At 31.8% G+C, this 20,009-nt stretch overlaps 1 protein-coding gene across 12 annotated transcripts in view; it reads left to right on the plus strand.

The window, feature by feature from the left end:
- The window catches only part of GPHN (gephyrin), a 625,991-nt gene that overhangs the window by 293,944 nt on the left and 312,038 nt on the right, over positions 1-20,009 (plus strand). For all 12 annotated transcript variants that reach the window (XM_038544964.1, XM_038544965.1, XM_038544967.1 and 9 more), the window contains exon 4: positions 10,134-10,226. In XM_038544964.1, the coding sequence (XP_038400892.1) occupies positions 10,134-10,226 (93 nt within the window). The remainder of the gene's footprint in view (positions 1-10,133; positions 10,227-20,009) is intronic.

Genomic DNA, 20,009 nt, shown 5'->3' on the forward strand with positions numbered 1-20,009 from the left:
GACTAAAGGAATTTAATTGAATTTTGAATTGCCATCCACTGCAGAACAGACAGTTTACAATTGGTCTACCCAAGTCATCTAATTACTAAAATAGAAACAAAGCAACATTCTTCAAAGCAATGTAACAAAACTTAGTATCTCTTCAGCATATCATTCACCATGCCTAGAATACAATCTAGAATTATTTAACATATTAAGAAACAAGAAAATATGACCCGTTCTCAAGGAAAAAGAAAATCAGTTGTCACTAACCCAAAGATGACCCATTTGAATTAACAAAGATTTTTTTTAATTAACAAAGACTTTTTTTTAAAAGATCTTATTTATTTATTCATGACAGACAGAGAGAGAGGCAGAGGGAGAAACAGGCTCCACGCAAAGAGCCCAATGTGGGACTCCATCCTAGGACTCCGGGATCACGCCCTGAGCCAAAGGCTGACGCTCAACCGCTGAGCTACCCAGGGTTCCCTAACAAAGACTTTTAAAGCAATTCTATAACCAAGCTCAAGGAGTAAAGGAAAATATGCTTGTAATGAATGAAGAGATATGAAATCTCAGCAGAAAATAATAGAAAATATTAAAAAGCCAAAGAAAATTGTGGAACTGAAAAATAAATTGCTGAAAAGTGTTTTGAAAGTATCTTTTTATCTTTATCTCAGGGTTCCACATGGGCCAGTTTAAGATTAATGGTAATGCTACCCTGTAATAAGTATATAGTTATTAAATAAAACTTTAAAGCATGTTGGATTAGCTTTCAGACCAGTAAGATTTGTGGCTAGTTATTTCTGTTTAAAGGTTTTGGTATTTTTTAATGGAACTGTGCTGTAGGAATTATAAGTAGAATAAGGGGAAAATTGGAAAATATTTACAATTCTTATTTAAAAAGATAATCTTCAAGTGTAAGATAGCATCCACACTAACAATAATGTATTGTTTTACCTTGGCAGATTTTTTTATGAAAGATTATCTTTTGATGTAGAATTAATAATGGGCAGCAGAATAGCTAGTTTTGGAACTCAAAGCTGCCATCCCTCTACCTAAACACTATAAAACAAGCAGAAATTGTTAAAATCAATTTTTTCAGCACTTTATTTCAGAAAACAAAATTTTATAAGAACCAAGTAAACACTGAATTAAGAACATTTAGCTGGTTGGGGTGATAAAAAGGTTTTGAAAATAGTGGTGATGGATGTACTATATTGTGAATGTAATGTCACTTAAAAACAGTTAAGGTGGTAAGTTTTGTCATATAAATTTTTTTACCACAAAAAGTTTTTAAAATAAAAAGAATAATATACAGGATCCCTGGGTGGCGCACTGGTTTAGCGCCTGCCTTTGGCCCAGGGCGCGATCCTGGAGACCCGGGATTGAATCCCACATCGGGCTCCCGGTGCATGGAGCCTGCTTCTCCCTCTGCCTGTGTCTCTGCCTCTCTCTCTCTCTCTCTGTGTGACTATCATAAGTAAAAAAAAAAAAAAAAAAAAAAAAAAAAAAAAATTAAAAAAAATTTTTAAAAAAAGAATAACATACTAATAAATGCTGCAACATGTGTGAATTGAAACGTGTGAAATGAAAACATTATGCTAAGTAAAAGAAACCAGCCACAAAAACCACATATTGTGGGAATTCAGTTTTGAATATGTGTAGAATAGGCAAATCCATAGAGCAGAAAGTAAATTTGTGGTTACCTGAACCTTCTCAGTCAGAGAAGGAATGACTGCTAATATTTACCATGTTTCTTTTTGGAGTGTTGAAATGTTCCAAAATTGGATTGTAGTGATGGTTACACAACCCTATGAATGTACTAAAGACCATTGAACTGTATACTGTTAATGGATGCCTTTATGATATATGGAATATATCCCAAAATACTTATTTTAAAAAAATTATGGTCTCATACAAATATGCAAAGTTGTATTTTTTTGTTTTAAGTAAGCCTAATTCATGGGATGAGCTAAATATGAGAAAATGGAAAAGGCTGAAGAATTGTTAAGCAATAATTTAATACAGGTCTTAAATGTGTATAATTAGTTCTATAATTTATGGTCTTAATATATTTGGGGCAGATCAGGATATACTGGTGTCAGAAAACAAGAAGATAGCCAAGAAATACTAGTACATATTTACCTTTACACTGTTTATTAGGAGATACGTCAATACTGCCTGAATGTGTATGCTTATATCATATGGCCTGCTAGAGCAGTTATACCTAATTTTTTGGAGGTTATAGATATTTTTATTCCTGTCCCTCAGGCAAATCATCATACATATTTACTTTTAGATATGATTTTATAAAAAACACAAGCCATGGACCATGATAAGAACATAGACCCTTGGTCTAAGGAAGTAGCCTGAATTGGATAAAAGAATGAGTTTTTGAGTGAGGACATTAATATAAAATAGGCACCGCAAGAGAAACAAGAAAATAGCACTCTGGAACTATGGTTAAAAATGGGTAAACAGCTGAGAATCCAGAGACCAGCGTTTTATTAATGCTATCTGCCACTACTGATTGAACAAATCTCTGTCTATAGAACAAAATTTGTTGGTAAAGCAGATGAATAGAGGATAATGAGTGGTTAGAGTACCGATAGTGATAGTAAAAATGTAATCATATTGTGATAAACATCTGTGTCAACCTTCTTAGTATCCCAACTGTTCATTCTAATATATTTTCCATTATCTTATAGAGAGGCATGAGAAGTATACTCTTGGGGCAGCCAGGGGTGTTGGGAAGCATAGAACAAATATAATTTTAAAACCCTGTAATCATTTTAATTAATCATGAAAAAGATTAACTTCCAAAGTTATGATTCCTTAAAGCAAGAGTTCATATTGTTTTCCATTGAGATTTGAGAATCTTAAGGCAAAAGTTCAAAGAAGACTTCACCATCATTTTTTCTCTTTGATCTTTTTTTTTTTTTTTTTAAGATTTTATTTGTTTAGTTGAGTGAGAGAGAGACTATAAGCAGGGAGAGAGAGGGGCTGGAGGAAAGGAAGAGAGAAGTAGACTCCCTGCTGGGCAGGGAGCCCAGAACCCTAGGATCAGTACCTGAGCTAAAAGCAGACACTTAACTCACAGAGCCCCCCAGGCATCTCTTCTCTTAGATCTTGTAATATCTTTAATATCTCAACAAATCAACACATAGTGTATTAGGAGTTATTTTAATACATGCTTGGAAGCAATGTATTTTAATAATTTTCCTATTGGCTAAATTGATCATGGAAATCAGAAAATGCGTACCAAACTTCTTGATCATAAGTTGGTCATTATCAGGCTGGTCACATATGTTTCTATTTAGTGCAATATCTCTGTAAATTAAAATTAATATTCTTACGGTTATCTCATGGGATAAACAAATTTGTCCTTACCCTACTGGCTTTTTTAGTAGTGAGCCACAATATAACAAACCTACATTTTGAAACACAAGGAATCCACATTTTATCTATAGTAGAAAAGGAATGATGTTGCAGGTAACACACACACACACACACACACACACACACATAGTTGAGCAAAACCTGAAGACCATAGCAGCGTATTCTACATAAGAATGTTATTTCTCAGTTGCATTTAACAACTTTGAATTCTAAATTTAGTATACTAAAGAGGTAAATGATTCCCTCTCTTCCTGTGTTAAAAATTCTCTTGAGTTTTGATTCAAATACATCAAATACTCGATACTGCCCTACTCTCAAACTGTTGGTGTTAAATCTCTCTTTTCTTGTGTTTTGATACAGAGTAAACTAACCCTAAAATTCTAAGAGGAATTTTGTTGAGAGGGCTCTTTGTTTTCCATATTTTACCCATTCTCTTCTCCTAGGTAGCAAATACTTGCCTGATTGGAAAAAAGCCTAATACTGCATGTCTTACATTGGGTAGATTCTCGAGGATTCCTGTTAGAGTCATTTTGGAAAATGTGCTTGATTTACTATTATATGGTTTTAATTACTTATTCTAAAGTCCTCTTCAGAGGTCCAGTAAATCTTAGAACAAGCTTTATGTCAGTAGAATCATCACCATCTATTCAGATCATCTATTACATTAAGATCACTGAAGAACACCAATATGCATTAAATTTGGCTCTTAAGTTCAAAGAAGGCCTTACGGAAGATAGAATTAAAAGGTCAAAGGAATATCTCTTAGACCCATGTAGCTCTATAAATCACATGATTATTCTGTTTTGCTGTTTATCTTCCCTTTAAAAATGACATTTCAATTTTTGGCCTTTCAGAGTTAGTGATAAAAAGATTACCATGAATCCTGACTCTACTTAGATCTTCTAAGGTGATTAAGTTTATGGAGAAGCTTCACACTTAGACAATGTAACCCTGACATAAATAAAGGTAAAAAAATAATAATAATAATAACAAAAACCATTTATTTAGCACTTACTATGTGCTGAGTACTCTTCCAAGTACTTAACTTGCATCAGTGAGATTACATCAATAGGAGCAAATCCTTGGTATTCTGTGAAGGAATGGGGTTTACTGACTCCTCACAATCTGGTGTCCCCATATTATTGTGATGAGTGCAGAATGTGGACCCAGGTCACCTTCATTCAGAACAATACACTAGAGATACCCAAGCACAAATTAATTTGGGGGGGGCGGGTAAGTAGGCATATGATGTAGTTGCATCTACTTATTTCTGTTTATTTCAGCTGTGAGAAATATATATTGTTATTGTTATAACAATATTGTTGTATATTGTTATATATATTATTATTTAGAGAAACTGAGAAAATTGTTATTCCCAAAAAGAATTTATAAAGTACTACTATCATAAATAATAGTAATCTATTCAGAACCATTTGACACAATCATTTGAGTATCTCTGCATTGATTAAGGTAAACAATAAATAGAATTAATCATTCACATTCTTTAAAATATCTTTATAAGCAATCCATACACTATTTGAATATTATAGTACCTGATATTTAAATGAATAGAATTAAATTGAAATTGATCTAAAGATTAATCATCAGACCACTTGAGTAAAAGAAGAGCCCTCACTTCCTCCCTCAGAAGACAAAAGGTACAATTAGACTGAAATGGAACTCTGGGTTGACATTTATGGTGGGAGTGTGAGAATAACAAATGATAACTTGAAATGCAACTAAATCTGTTTGGGGATCCTCCCTGGGCAGGAAGTATCCTAAAAATTGTATAAACACATATATTTTAAGAATATATATTATAAATACATATGATGTTTATATACATGCAAATGGAAATATGAATGTATGAAAACAATGCATGGATACTCCTTGGATAAAGACACCTACTTACCTTGTGTCTCTACAACCCCCAAATATCCTAGGAACCCTGTACTTCTCATTTAAGTAATCACTTGCTGTATGCTTTAGCAGAGGATAACTGTTGTTTGTATTTGTTTTTTGAAGGACTTGGTGAAAGCTTCAGCTACATTAACAAATATTTAGGAAATGTATTGATACTTTCTCCAGTGAAGAAAACTAGGTTTTTTGGGAAGGCTTTAAAGAAAAGTATTTTTAGAATGCTAATTTTAAAGTGATTTGGAGTACATTGTCAAAGCCAAAAAGGACCAGAGAGGGAGATTTCTAGTTCAGATAGCACGAATAAAGATGAGGTAATGAATAAGGAATGGGAGAATCTGCCTAGAAAAATAAATGAGAAGTTAATTCAGTAGACAACTTTGGGGGGAAAGACATGAAAGAAGATCTGGGAAAACTTTTGTAAACTATCAAAACATGCTTAAGTTAAGATACTTAGATATTTAAAATTGCTTGCATTATGGTATTTTGTTAGTGGAAATTATTTGTGTCATTTATAAAAACTAATAACCACACACTTAAAAAACTAGGAAACGAGGAGCGCCTGGGTGGCTCAGTGGTTGAGTGTCTGCCTTCTGCTTGGGGCATGATCCTAGGGTCCTAGGATTGAGTCCCACATGGGGCTCCCCATGCTTCTCCCTCTGCCTATGCCTTTGCCTCTCTCTCTGTGTCTCTCATGAAGAAATGATAAAAGCTTTTAAAAAAAACCCAAACCTAGGAAACAAGATACTTATCCATTTAAAAATGTTCCCTTTGAAGAGTGTTACTGGATTTTGAACTCATTTGTTAAAAATATTTTTGAAATAGCATCTTCCAATTATTTTTATATTTTTCATTAAAGTGTAATTGACACAATGTTACATTAGTTTCAGGTGTACAACATAGTGATTCAACAACTCTTTACCTTCTGCTATGCTCACAAGTGTAGCCATCATCTGTCAGCATACAATGCCTTTATAATACTGTTGACCATATTCCCTATGCTGTACCTTTTATCCCCATGACTTATTCATTTCATAACTAAAAACCTATATTCCCCCACTCCCCTTTACCCATTTTGTCCATCTTCCTACCCCACCACTGATTATTTTATAAGAACAACTAATTAGTATCATGAAAGATGGAAGTTTACTAACCTCATTTCAAAAAGTCATTTGCATATTTCATGGATGAGATTGAAAAATGAATGTTATGTGATTTTGTAAGTGTGCCTAAGTACTTCTTTCATTTCAGTGTGTTTTTTTAAACTATCTTTTACTTTGTAATTATTGTATCACAAAATATCAAACTAAGGTTTTCTAAGATGCATACTCAGTCATATTGTGTATATAAAATATTAAGGAGAAAAATACTTTTCCCAATTACTAAAACAAAATAAAAGCTATTTTAAGTATTATATTGTCTTTATCTCATCTTTTAAAATTTCTTTTTGTGTAACATGCTGTATGTTTTTTAGCATAACATTCAGAATCTGCTTTACTGATAGAAATGTCTGATAACATTCAGAAATTGTTTTACTGATACAGATGTGTAATCAGAAATATGGAGATCACTCTTATAGATAAAGAGACATATAAACAAGTAAATTTCAGTAAAATATGAAAAATGCTGTCTTTTCAGGAATGATGAGTAATACACACAGGGAACAAACAAATTGCCTGGAAGAGTCAGAGAATACTTTACCAAGCTATCCTAATGCTGTGTCTCATTAAGTAGATATAGGAATTTGTTAGGTTGTTATATCAGACTATTTAATAAACCAAAGAAAAATGTGATATTTCTCAATGATTATATATTGGTGAAGTCTGCTTAATTCAGTGATTCATATTTACATCAATAAATGTAGAAAAAAGAAAAAATCTATTGTAATAGATGAGTATGAAACTAAATAGATGTATAGAATGATGGCTTATCTAAACTTATTTCCTTTTAGTTCTATTACTGTCCCATTTTTCTCTTTATTTGGATCTTTAGTCTTGGGCCAGAGAAAAATATTGCTAAAAATCTCTTTAGTGATAGTTTTCATTCTGGTCAGTGTGAAAAATGTCATATATTCATAAATAATATATATGTAAAACAGTTTTCTGAAGGAGGTCATGCCTCTTAAATAACATTAATGATATATTAAGGTACCATATTAATTTGTTCATACTTCTGAGCTCATTGACATTAAGGGCATTTGTCATACATTTTTTTTTCATACCTGCATTTTCCTGGCACACACTAGGCATTGATTGGTATGTTTCTTTTTATTTTTTTTAATCTAAATTCAATTAATTAACATTGTGTATTATATATTACACAATAATTAACATTATTGTATATTATATATTGTGTATAATTATGGTATATTAGTTTCAGAGGTAGAGTTCATGGATCCATCATTCTTATATATTACTCAGTGCTCATTACATCATGTGACCTTCTTAATGTCCATCCAGTTACCTATCCCCCCAACTCCCCTCCAGCAACACTCAGCTTGTTTCCTATAATTAAGAGTCTCCTATGGTTTGTCTCCTTCTTTGATTTCATCTTGTTTTATCTTTCCTTCCTTCCCCTATGTTTTGTTTCTTAAATTTCACACATGAATGGAATCATTGTCTTTTTCTGACTTATTTCACTTAGCATGGTACCCTCTAGTTCCATCTAAGTTGTTGCAAATGGCAAGATTTCATTCCTTTTGATGACTGAGTAATACTCCATTTTTATTCCATCTGGGCTTTTTTCATATATCAGCAGTTGCATATGGATGTTGTTGCAGTGGACATTGCTGCTATAAACACTGGGATGCTGGTGCCCCTTCAGATCACTACAGTTGTATCTTTGGGGTAAATATCTAGTCGTGCAATTTCTGGGTCATAGGATAGCTTTTTTTTTTTCAACTTTTTGAGGAAGCTCTGCACTGTTTTAGGCATTGATATGTTCCTTAAACTGAATTACTAAAATTTAAATTTGATTAAACCCAGTTCACACCAAGTTTACTTTTGAAGCTATTTTGAAGATTATTGTGAAGGATGTGTAGACTTATGACTAATAAAATACAATAAAATATAAATTGAAAATAGCCTGAAAAAGAGGAGGATGCAAAGATGCTAACTAGCAAAGTAGTTGTATTTGTACTGTATTGTTGCATTAAAACCACCATAGACTTAGTGTCTTAAAACAATGATTGGGGTGCCTGGGTGGCTCAGTGGTTGAACATCTGCCTTTGGCTCAGGTCATAATCCTGGGTCTGAGTATCAAATCCCAAATGGGGTTCCCTGTGGGGAGCCTGCTTCTCCCTCTGCCTGTGTCCCTGTCTCACTCTGTGTGTCTCTTTGTGAATAAATAAAATCTTTAAAAAAATAATGATTTATTATTTTTCACAAATCTGTGGGTTTGCTGGGCTTAGCTGGGTGTATTTTCTTTTGGTTTTACATGGTGTCATTACTGTGGCTGAAATAATTTGTCGACTCAGTGAGGCTGGAAAATCTAAAATGGGATTCAGATGTCTGGGACCTTGGTGTTCTCTGTTCTGCTAAGCTTTCTCCCCACATGTTCTCTCTTCATTCTGTTATTTAGACAGGACTACTTTTCATAGTGATAGAAGTTTACCAAAAGGGTGAAGGTAGAAGATGTGAGGCCTTTTGAGAACTCATACACCATGATTTCTGCCTTCATCAGAGTCACAAGTCTGGCCCAGATGCATGGTTGGCGAAAATAGACTCCACCTTTTGACAGGAGGATTTATAAAGAATATGTGGCTATATTTAACCTGCTACAGTAGAATATGCATAGTTATTCAGTATAAAATTTGTTTCTGAGCTGGCTGAAAATGAGACATTAAGATTATCAAAACAAAGAACAAATACCAGAAAACTCAACTTGTAAAATCCCTTTATTTTTAAATACATGCAGATTTTAAAGAATTTGAAAAATGTGAAAGAAAACAAAAAGGAATTAAAGTGTACTACATAATAATCCAAAAATAACCATTATAAGTTATAAAACATTTCATCCTTCTATGCGTATGTTATAGATAAAAGAATGGATGGATGCTTAAGTGAGTGAAAGAAATAGCTATACAAAACCAAGGTGATACTCTCAAGCTAATACAGAAGCATTTTATTTCATTTAAATCGAAAAAAAAGAAAGTGAATGTCAGCACGTTATATGTGCTAAACAAAGATCTCTCTGAAGTTTAAAAATAAGGAAAATTATTAATGAGTTACAGTCATATTTTTTACTATCTTTTTCAATCTTAGAGTTGGTCAAACCTCTGCTCTGAAGGATAAGGATATTAGCACTACTATGTAACTTATCCTCTTAATACCTTCAAATGTCTGGTTATTATGTAATTATAAAAACAAAACCCTAATTGAACCATATCCATTACAGAGATGTAGAAAGAAAAAGTTAGCTCAGACTGTATCAGATCGGGACAGAGTTAAACAGAGAAAAATAGAGAAATTAAAAAGCCAGAGACAATTTATAATCTTTGTTGAAATGCTCTGCTTTTCCCTCTGAGTTTTTATTAAATATCCAATATTGGACTCTTTTATAAGCTCTTAACTTATGATATTTCCTGCATTTCATTTATTTTTCAGAATTTGATGCTCTCTTCCTCATTTTCTATACTGCATAAAATAAATAACCCAAACTGCAGTGTGTTTTGATCAATAACAAATCTGTTCCATAAATTGTACTTCAAAATTTTCTTTTTTATTGCTGAAATGAATCTTCATTTCCTCACTGTATATGAGGTTTTTGGGTATGTGGATGTATTGAACAGGCAGGTAAGTTCTTCTGCATGTGACAATATCATTGTTTTCTTTCAGGAAACCCTGATAGATTGGTGTGATGAGAAGGAACTTAATTTGATATTAACAACTGGAGGAACAGGGTTTGCACCACGAGATGTCACTCCAGAGGTGAGATAGTTATATGCCTTTCTCATATTCAAGAAGTAGGCTATTCATATTATTTTTAATATTTTTTACTGTATTTTATATTATTTTTACAATTTTGCTAGGCAGGACAAAAGACTTGTGGTTCTAAGCATGTAAAAACTTTGCTGTGGAAGAGCTGTTATATAAAAAATGTTCTTGACTTCTTTTCTTTGGACTTACACAAATATATAAAATGAGGAAGATTGAACTGATCCAGAAGGTAATTTTGCATTTGTTCAGTGGTCTGTGATAGATGCTGAACTCAGGCATATTGCCAAAGGAGGTGATAGCAGATGGCATCTGGTCTGATGTACTTTGTTAATGTAATTCAAAATGTTTCTGAAAAAAAAAAATGTTTCTGATTTCAGTGTTTTTGAAGAGAAAGGGTTACATAGTCCATAATTCTAATGTGAATTTTAATGTGGAATTTAACAAGCCAAAACATCAGAATCAATATCTGGGCTTAAGCCACCAAGAATCACCTAATCCTTTGCATAAGGAGAAAAATTAGGAAGAGAATGAAGAGTAGGCACTGATCAGTGCTACAGGTTAAAGAGTCTTTTTTTTTTTTTTTTTTGAAGAAAGCCATAAACCTCAGAGTCCTATGTAAACTTATATTTACCACTTGTGATATTGTTTCCTTTACCTCCCAAAAAAAGTGTTTGCTGGCTAAATTTCAACTTAATGTTAAATACGCCCTTCTATTTTCAAACCAGTACATAATTCTATCTACTGTTTAATTAACATAAAACATTTCTGCTCTGTATTTGTTAAATATTTATTGTCCTTCTTACTCTATCATAGTAGTCTTCAAACTTTAGCTGCACCACAAACTGAGGACTTGTTAAAACAGATTTTTGGACCCCACCCACAGAGTTTCTGATTAAGTAAATCTGCAGTGGGTCCTAAGAATTTGTATGTCAAACAAGGCCCCAGGTGATGCAGATCTTGCTGGCCTATAGTCCATACTTTGAAACTTTGAAAACCACCACAGTTCTAGTATATGAAAATGGGAAGTTTTTTTAATAAATTGTAAAATGTTTTCTGGTCTTCTATGTAAAGATTGTGACAGAATTTTTTTGGATGTTCTTGTAATTAGATTTATAAATAAAGTGGTTTGCTTTTAAAAGAATCGGAATAGAGTTGTATTGGGAAAGTGTTAACTTCAACTGCTTAAAAATGAAGTCATTCTTACATAATTAGCTTCTGGATCTTAAGGAGAAACGGTCCTTTGGCTTATTTTTAAATTCTTTTAGACTGTGAGACTAATTATTAAAAGTACAATTGGAGGGAAACTATCTCCTGTAGAGGTGTGTTTGTGTTTTGTTTGTAAGAAAATTGCTTATATACATGAAGACATTGATTTTTGGAGTTTGGTCGTTGTGTTAAGCATTTGAAGTAAATGACCTTGCTTTATATGTCCCTATTTTTTCTGTGATGGTTTAATATTATCATGTTATTTATTTTCATACCAGAATTTAAGTTAGTATGGAATTCATTTATAGCCAGATAACATAATTTTTAATTGGGGGGAATAATTAGCACACCAAGTTAAGTATTTTTGCATTCTGTAATGTGTCAAGTTAATACCAAGATGCTAGAATCAAAATTTAAACCTTTGAATTTTGGCTCTGCTACTTATTAACAAGATGACCACAGACTAATGATTGAACGCCTTTGTGCCTCAGTTTCCTATGAAATGAGGTAAACAAAAGGACCTGTTGATAATGGTAGCTGTGGGATTCAATGAGAACTATTTCTGACATTTTAGTAAGTGCTGTATGCAAGAGTTAACTTAAAAAGGGTTAAAAATTGTTTTTATTAGTTGCTACATAAATACTAAGTGAACACATTTGGTAATATTTTTTTTTTGTATGTAACTTCCAAACGGACAAAAAGAGTCTTATACTAGATTTAAAGTATATCCATGAAATCCTTGCAATCTTGTTATTTTTAAATTTTGATGTAGTAAGTTTCATACTTTATCTTTCTCATCTTCATGTAAGTTAGAGGTCTTAAATTTCTACCATGCTAATATCTATTTATCACATCTACTTTTTTTAGTACCATTAGTTGATAAGAGTCTCTTTCCCTGACCTTGTATGTTTCATTATATCAGAAATTACGCCTTTTATTCTTAAATGAAGTCTTTCAGTTACCTTAAAATCTTAGAGGTGCTCTTAAATTCTTACATTTAAATATGCCTATAGCATTTACCTGGGTAGAGTTGTACTTGGGTATTTTCTTTAAATGAGTTAAAAATATACATAAATAGGTCTTTTTAAATATCTTCTCCTTTTTTGAGAATGAGGAGACTTATCGATTATAAATATCTTGATTTTTAATTGGTTTGCTTTACTTTGTATCTTATATATAAATACATATGGTATGATTATCTACAGCAAAAGTCCATAGGACTGTTAAGCCTTTGAAAAATAAACAACGTAAAAGCAATATAAGGCCAACCAAAAATAGTTCTACTGATTTCCTATATTCTACACACTTAAATACTTATCATTCTTCTAATATCCAAAATACAACACTGAATGTCTGCTAGGAATCCAGAAATATAATTTAGGTTATGTTATAATACAGTTATTTGTCTTTAACTGTTTGTCTTAGATAGTTGTACCGAAAAAGAGGAGAAAGTATTTCTAGACTACATTTAACTATGCATATAATTTAGAGTTGCAAAAATTTTTAAATAGTCAAGTTACAGAAAATACAAATACTAATTATTAAGGTAAAATAATAATAAACTTCTCCATAAAGGTACTAATATTTTACAGTCAGTAATCGACAATAATTAGTCTAACCTACAAACACGAAAGGATAATTATTTGTGGAATGTGTATTGTTAGAAAAGGAGGAAATGATAAATTGAATGGAATAAAGCAGTCTAAACTTAGAGTCAGTGGGTATGAACCCTAGAGAAAGTGAAAAGTTTAATAAACTTAGGTTTCTTCCCAGGTCCATTAAAAAGAACAATGGAATAGCAAATTCAGTAAAGTATATCCTGTTTCCTTCTTTCTTTTTAATAGAAATTAGGCAATCAGAATCAATTTTCCTAAATTATGAAATTGTTTCTGTTTTGGAGTCTTAGAATATGGCTCATCTGATATTTGCATGCCTGCTGGCCTGTTCCTTGCCTCAAAATATGAAAGACCATCAAGGTTTACATATAATAGCATAATAATCCACTTCCTTCAACTTTTTAGAGTTTTATTTTTATGTAAAAAGCTTCATTTTTTTAACAGAATTTTTTTACAGAGTTCCTGGCTGGCTCAGAGGAGCTTTTCTTTGACTCTTGATCTGGGGGTCGCACGTTCAAGCCCCACGTTGGGCATAGAGTTTACTTAAAATAAATAATTTTTAAAAGAGAATAGATTTTATTTTCTCTGATCTGACAAAGGTTAAATAATCTGTTGGCATTGATGAAATGCTAGTAATTATAAAATTCTATAGAACATAAGAATGAATTCATTGCTATACAAAGTATTATTTCTTCATGTCTTATTATCAGTTAAAGATAATATACATCCAAAATAGGTATTGTTACATAAAGAATCTTATTATTCCTAAAAAGTAATAGTAAATTAGGAACATATAAGTGACGTGAAGTAAAAACTCTTCAGATGTAAATTCTAGAAGAAACTAAAAGATCAAGAAGCATTAAAAAATGTATATATAATTACAAAGAAATGTTTTATAATACATTATGGTAAATTTGAAAACATCAAACTCTTTGATATTTATAAGGTAAAAATAATTTTTAGCACTTTTAGATTACTAGACTATACCAGAATAAAGGGTTATATACTAATATTTTATTTTTATCATAAATTAAATAGAAGCCCAACATTGTCAGGTATTTGTCAGACACCTTGAGCTTCATTGAATGAGTGCTAAAATATATGTACTCCTTTAATCCTTAATATGTATTCCATGACATGCTGGGTACTGGAGTTAAAAAATTAATAAGGCACAGTCCCTATCTCAAGAAATTATTAATCTGTTATAGGAGTCGGCAAACAACGCCAATTAGCCAGATCCACCCTGTCTTTTTGGTAGTGGTGTGGTGTGTCTTGTGAGCTAAGAATGGATTTGTATTTTTTTAATGGATGAAAAAAATTAAAAATAATATTTGCGGCACATAAAATTATTTGAAGTTTAAATTACAGTGTCCATAAATGAAGTTTTATTGGAACACAGCTACAGTCATTCATTTATGTATTACCTGTGGCTACAAGAACAGTTAGATAGACGAACCCAAAATTGTATAGCCTGCAAAGCCTAAAGTGTTTACCATCTGACCTTTCGCAGAAAAAGTTTGTTGACTGACAATGTCGTTACTCACATTTTTATTGAATTTTTAAAAATTTATTTTTACCCTTTTTTCTTTAGTAATCTGAAATGACGTTGGATTTCATTTCTTAAAAGCTCAATTTTAGAAGGAGCAGAGAGAAAACATTTTTCTGCCATAATGAAGTGTACTGCCATGTTATCTCAATAAGCTTATAGCATAAAAAAGTAAAAGATCCTTCATTTTAAATAACGTGTAAAATTTTGAACTTTCAAAATTGATCAAACTAATTGATTTGTTATCAAAATGTCACTCTTAAAAATTTTTTAAACAATTTTTCTTAGCAATACCTTCTAACAAAAGTATCCTGATATAATTGGTCATGACAAAATAATCAAGCAAAAGGAGGAATAGCAAAAATTTAGGAAACTATAAATTTTGATAGAAGGATTATTTATTTAAAAGGATTCTTATGAAAAAAAAATAAAAAAAATAAAAGGATTCTTATGGTTCATTATGGAAGTGAAGAGACATCTAACAAAATGATCATTGCTGAAAGGGATAGAATACTCAAAATTTGTTACAAAGGATGAATTTCTAGGAAAAGATTACAAATTCTAGAAGACATACTCTGTTTATATCCTATAATATTTACATTTCTTAGGAACAGATTACTACTTAAGCCTTTTTATAAATATGTTCCACTTAAGTTATTAGAAATTTTTTCACAGAAATAACAAATCAAGAAAAATTATTTTGTAAAATGTGTTTTATAATCAATTTCTCACAATCTATAAATTTCATCATTTTAGGTGTGAGTGTACTATATGCCAGGGGTCATTTTATACAGTCATTAACCCTTTTTCTTTCGTAATTATAATGCTTCAAAAACAAAAATACTGTATAAGTGAAATAGGAGGCCTCCTTAACCTGAGTTACTGACTATAATGATTCTCAATTCGTGATGCATGAAAATCAGTAAATACTGACAATGAACAGCTTTACCTAAAAGTTAACGTTGGGCATTTTGACAATCAGAAAAACTGTATTATAGCAGAACCATAGAAAAAACATCACATGTAACAATTTCTGATTTTGAAAGAAAATTTAATCACTTGCATAGGTCATTTAAATTATGTAGTTGTTTTCAAGTATATAGAATATTCTCCAGAAAACATTGTTTATTTCCTTGGAAAATTTTCATATACTAATATTGTAGAATTCTATAAATATTTATTTTATAGTATTAGGATTTTTTTTCCTAATACCTGTTACACATGGTAAAGCCAAAATACGTAGGTAAAGCCTATATTGAACTAGGATTTTGAGTATCTTAAAATCATCTGTATAGGGATCCCTGGGTGGCGCAGCGGTTTGGCGCCTGCCTTTGGCCCAGGGCACGATCCTGGAGACCCGGGATCGAATCCCACGTCGGGCTCCCGGTGCATGGAGCCTGCTTCTCCCTCTGCCTGTGTCTCTGCCTCTCTCTCTCTCTGTGTGTGACTATCATAAATAAATAAATAAATAATATTTTTAAAAAATCATCTGTATAAATAGGATAACTCAACAAAATGAAATTGATATAGCAGGATATTAGAAATCCTTGTACTTGAAAATTTTAAACTGGATTGAATAAAACACATCACTCTTCTATGGTCAGATAAGGTTACATTTTATGCCATTTTAAGCTCTTCCTTTAATTTTTATGAAATAGGCCTGGACTTAAGAAATATGTTTCCATGTCATATCTTTGTTTAAACATGTTGAGATGCAATATGACATAGTGGAAACACGAACAATATAGAGTCAGTCCTGAATTTGAATCTCAGCTCTACCACTAACTATGAAATTAAGGCAAACTAACCTGTTCCAACTTCATATTTCTCATTTGCTAAATTATCTAATGCCTAATTTAGGGTTGTGGTTGCCAGTGATTGAGAATATAAAGGTGTAGCCAGTTATAATAAATAACATTTATATATAGCACTTTACTATGTGGCGGCAGCTTTTTTAAACATATGTTGATTCATTTAGTCTTCAAAACAACCATATAAGGCAGGTACTATTTCATATCTACTTTAAAGATAGAGAAACTGAGACACAGATCAATTAATTGATTTGGCCAAGGTTATCCAAACTAGTAAGCAACAATGATGCATGTAAACGATCTAGTATAATACCTGGCACCTTTGTAGATGTTTATAAATGTTCTTTTTTTTTCTTTACCTTTTTCTACCTCATTTAACTGATATTACCTATGACTTTGAATTAGATGTGGCAGCCCCAAATATTTCTGCAACTAACCCTTGTACTTCTGGTATCTGTTGTTAGCTACTAACATACCTTGTGAATAGTCTGAAAAATAAAGATGTAAGTCAACATTTCCCCACTACTACTTTCAGGCATGGGGCAAAGGAACAAGATTAAGAAATTCTGTAGTGTTTTTGATATAAGGAATATGGATTATTAGTGCAGGTGCACTAAGTATCTTTTGATATCCAACCTGAACCTGTTTATTTTAAGTCTGTAATTCCTCTGTAGTTTAAAGTTCTTTGGATACATGTGAAACAGCTGAGATATATGATATTCAGGGTAGCTTTTCTATAGCCCACTTTATAGCTGGGATTTTTAATTGTTTTGCATTATCCATTAAAAAGCAGTGTATGTCTTAGAGCATAGGCATATTTATGGGCTACCAGATTGCTAAAATAGCATTTATAGTTTTTGTTCAGTTTAACAAGTATTTGTCAGACACCTTGAGCTTCATTGAATGAGTGCTAAAATATATGTACTCCTAAAATAGTCACTTGACAAATGAAGACAGTATAAACCTAGTATCAGAAACGTTCAGCCAAAAGATTTCTTTAAAGAGAAAGATTGAGAGAAAGCCAAAATGAATTTTAATTACAACTAACCAGTATTTAAACATTAATTTAAAAATTAATCCGCAAAAATTTTGTACAAATAGAATTAAAACTAAAATTGAAGGAGAGAGGATTCAGATTAGTAGCGAAGAGGAGGAAGGACATTACTAATGGAAGCAAGGAAGAAGGGGAAATATATGATTAAGATACAGAAAAACATAAAAATAAGAAAATCTTCCTGGCTAGAGCAGAGGATTCATTTTATATAGAAGGATGGATAAACCAGACCTGTTATTTTAATCTCTTTCTTAGAACATCTAGAGTAGCACCATCTGTAGAGATGAAAAACAGCAACTGTCCTTATTCTGAGATTCCTTAGAAGCCAGAATTTTTGTCTACTATCAGCCAATACGCACAGTAAAGGCTCTCTAAAAGTACAGTTTTATTCAGTGCACATCAACACATTCCTCAGTAGGACTAACTCTATTCTTTTTGAGAATTTTTTTAATTACATGTTTTGTTTTTAAGTCTTTATTTCATCTACAAACCTAGTGACTATTCACACGATTATTGCTGTAGATACTCATACCATGGTATGAGACTGCTGTGACACACCAAGTTCCAGTTTTTATATTTGTTGTTTGGAAACATTTTCTTATCATAGATTTGTCAGTGGTGTATCTCAGGTTAGCCTAGTGTTTTTTATGACATTACATACTATATGAGAAATAGAGAAATCACAGTATTACAGAATTTAAAGAGAATTCTAAGGCCATTATGTTCAAAATCTTAGCATACCCTTTTCCTCATTCCCAACATTTGTCTGAACATCTCAATCACTACTTCTTCACCTGAGAGTTTGTTGCTTTTGCAATTCTATTTGAACATCCAAATATAACAAACTAAAACGTGGTGCCTTATCATTTATACCCAATGGTTTTAATTCTTCTTTACACTGTACAAAAGAATGTAAATTTCTTTTTTTACATGATAGTTCTTCTAATATTTGAGGATAAATACTACATTTTACCCTTGCATCCACTTACTTTTGTATTTTTTTTGCATTCATTTTTTTCTGCCAGACACAGACTTTCCCAAGACATTCAACTTCTATTTTATTTATGTATTAAAAAGAAAAGCTCCTTGGTATAATTGTACTATGGGAAAGGTAAAGATTAAAAAAAAAATCAATCATTTAGATAAAGTAATTAGGGCAATAAGTGACATTGAATTTAAAACTATCATGTTGAAAAAAAGACAAAAACAAAAACAACAACAAAAAAAACCTATTATGTTGAAAAGTTTCCATTCCATATAGTAACAATAAAGAGGAGAAAAAGTACATTGTTCCTCAAGATCTGAATTTTAGAATTTTGAGCATAAGGCAAAACCAAAAAAATTCATATACAAAGAACCCGTATGTAAAATACTGTCTTTGGGGATCCTTGGGTGGCTCAGCAGTTTAGTGCCTGCCTTTGGCCCAAGGGCGTGATCCTGGAGTCCCAGGATCAAGTCCCACATCGGGCTCCCTGCATGGAGCCTGTGTCTCCCTCTGCCTGTGTTTCTGCCTCTCTCTCTCTCTCTCTCTCTCTGTGTCTCTCATGAATAAATAAATAAAATCTTAAAAAAATAAAATAAAATACTGTCTTCATTCCCTTAAGTATATTCCTTAATTGCATGCCTACTCTGTATCAGAATATGTACTCAACTTTCGGGTGATCTTATGAAGATTGATGACATCAGTAAACATACAAATAATTACAAATTTGGTAAATTCTATATTTAATTAGAACTCTTACTAGAAAAGTACTGTTGCCCACTTAACCATTTGTGAGGCAGCATAACGTAGTGTTTAAGAAGACAGACTACTTGGGTTTGAATCCTAGATCCACTTTTTACTAGTATGTGACCTTATACAATTTCCTTAACTTCCTCAGTTTTCTTATGTGTAAAATAGAAAAAGAGTACTTACCTTATAGGTTAGATTTATTATGTGAATTAACATAAGTAAAACACTAAAAAATATGTATTTGCTATATAATATTTGCTATTATTACCTATAAGTAGGGCTTTAGCTTAAAAAATAAGTAAATAATGGTTAAATAAATATTGAAAGAATTTCCTGTAGGGAAAAAAATCAAGTAGGATAGAACCTAAATGGTATAGCTGTGGGAAAGGACAAAGAAATAGAGATGGCATGCAAAATGTTGATTTTTACCTTGAATTTGTCAGTGATAAAATCTTGAAATCCTCTTTCCAGCTCACCCTTAAAAGCCTACTCTCATAAAATGGGCAAAAGCTGGCATGTCAGAATACTTGTTTTACAAAGTATGTATTAAGACAATGACAACACAGTATCATTAAATATTTTATAAATATAAAATGTCAAAACATATTTATCTAGAGACATAGATGTAAAAATGAAGTTTTAAGAATATTTCTTACTTTATTGCCTAGAATCAAGAATGTGAATTCATCTCTCTATATTAGACCTCTATCTATAAAATGAACTTACTGTTGCTTTTCACACAAATGTAAAAAGATGACAGCAAATGTATTTATACCTGTCAAGTCCTCTGAGCTTCTTAGAATGATACC

This window comes from Canis lupus, chromosome 8 (assembly GCF_011100685.1).
Source record: "Canis lupus familiaris isolate Mischka breed German Shepherd chromosome 8, alternate assembly UU_Cfam_GSD_1.0, whole genome shotgun sequence".
Classification (NCBI taxonomy): domain Eukaryota; kingdom Metazoa; phylum Chordata; class Mammalia; order Carnivora; family Canidae; genus Canis; species Canis lupus.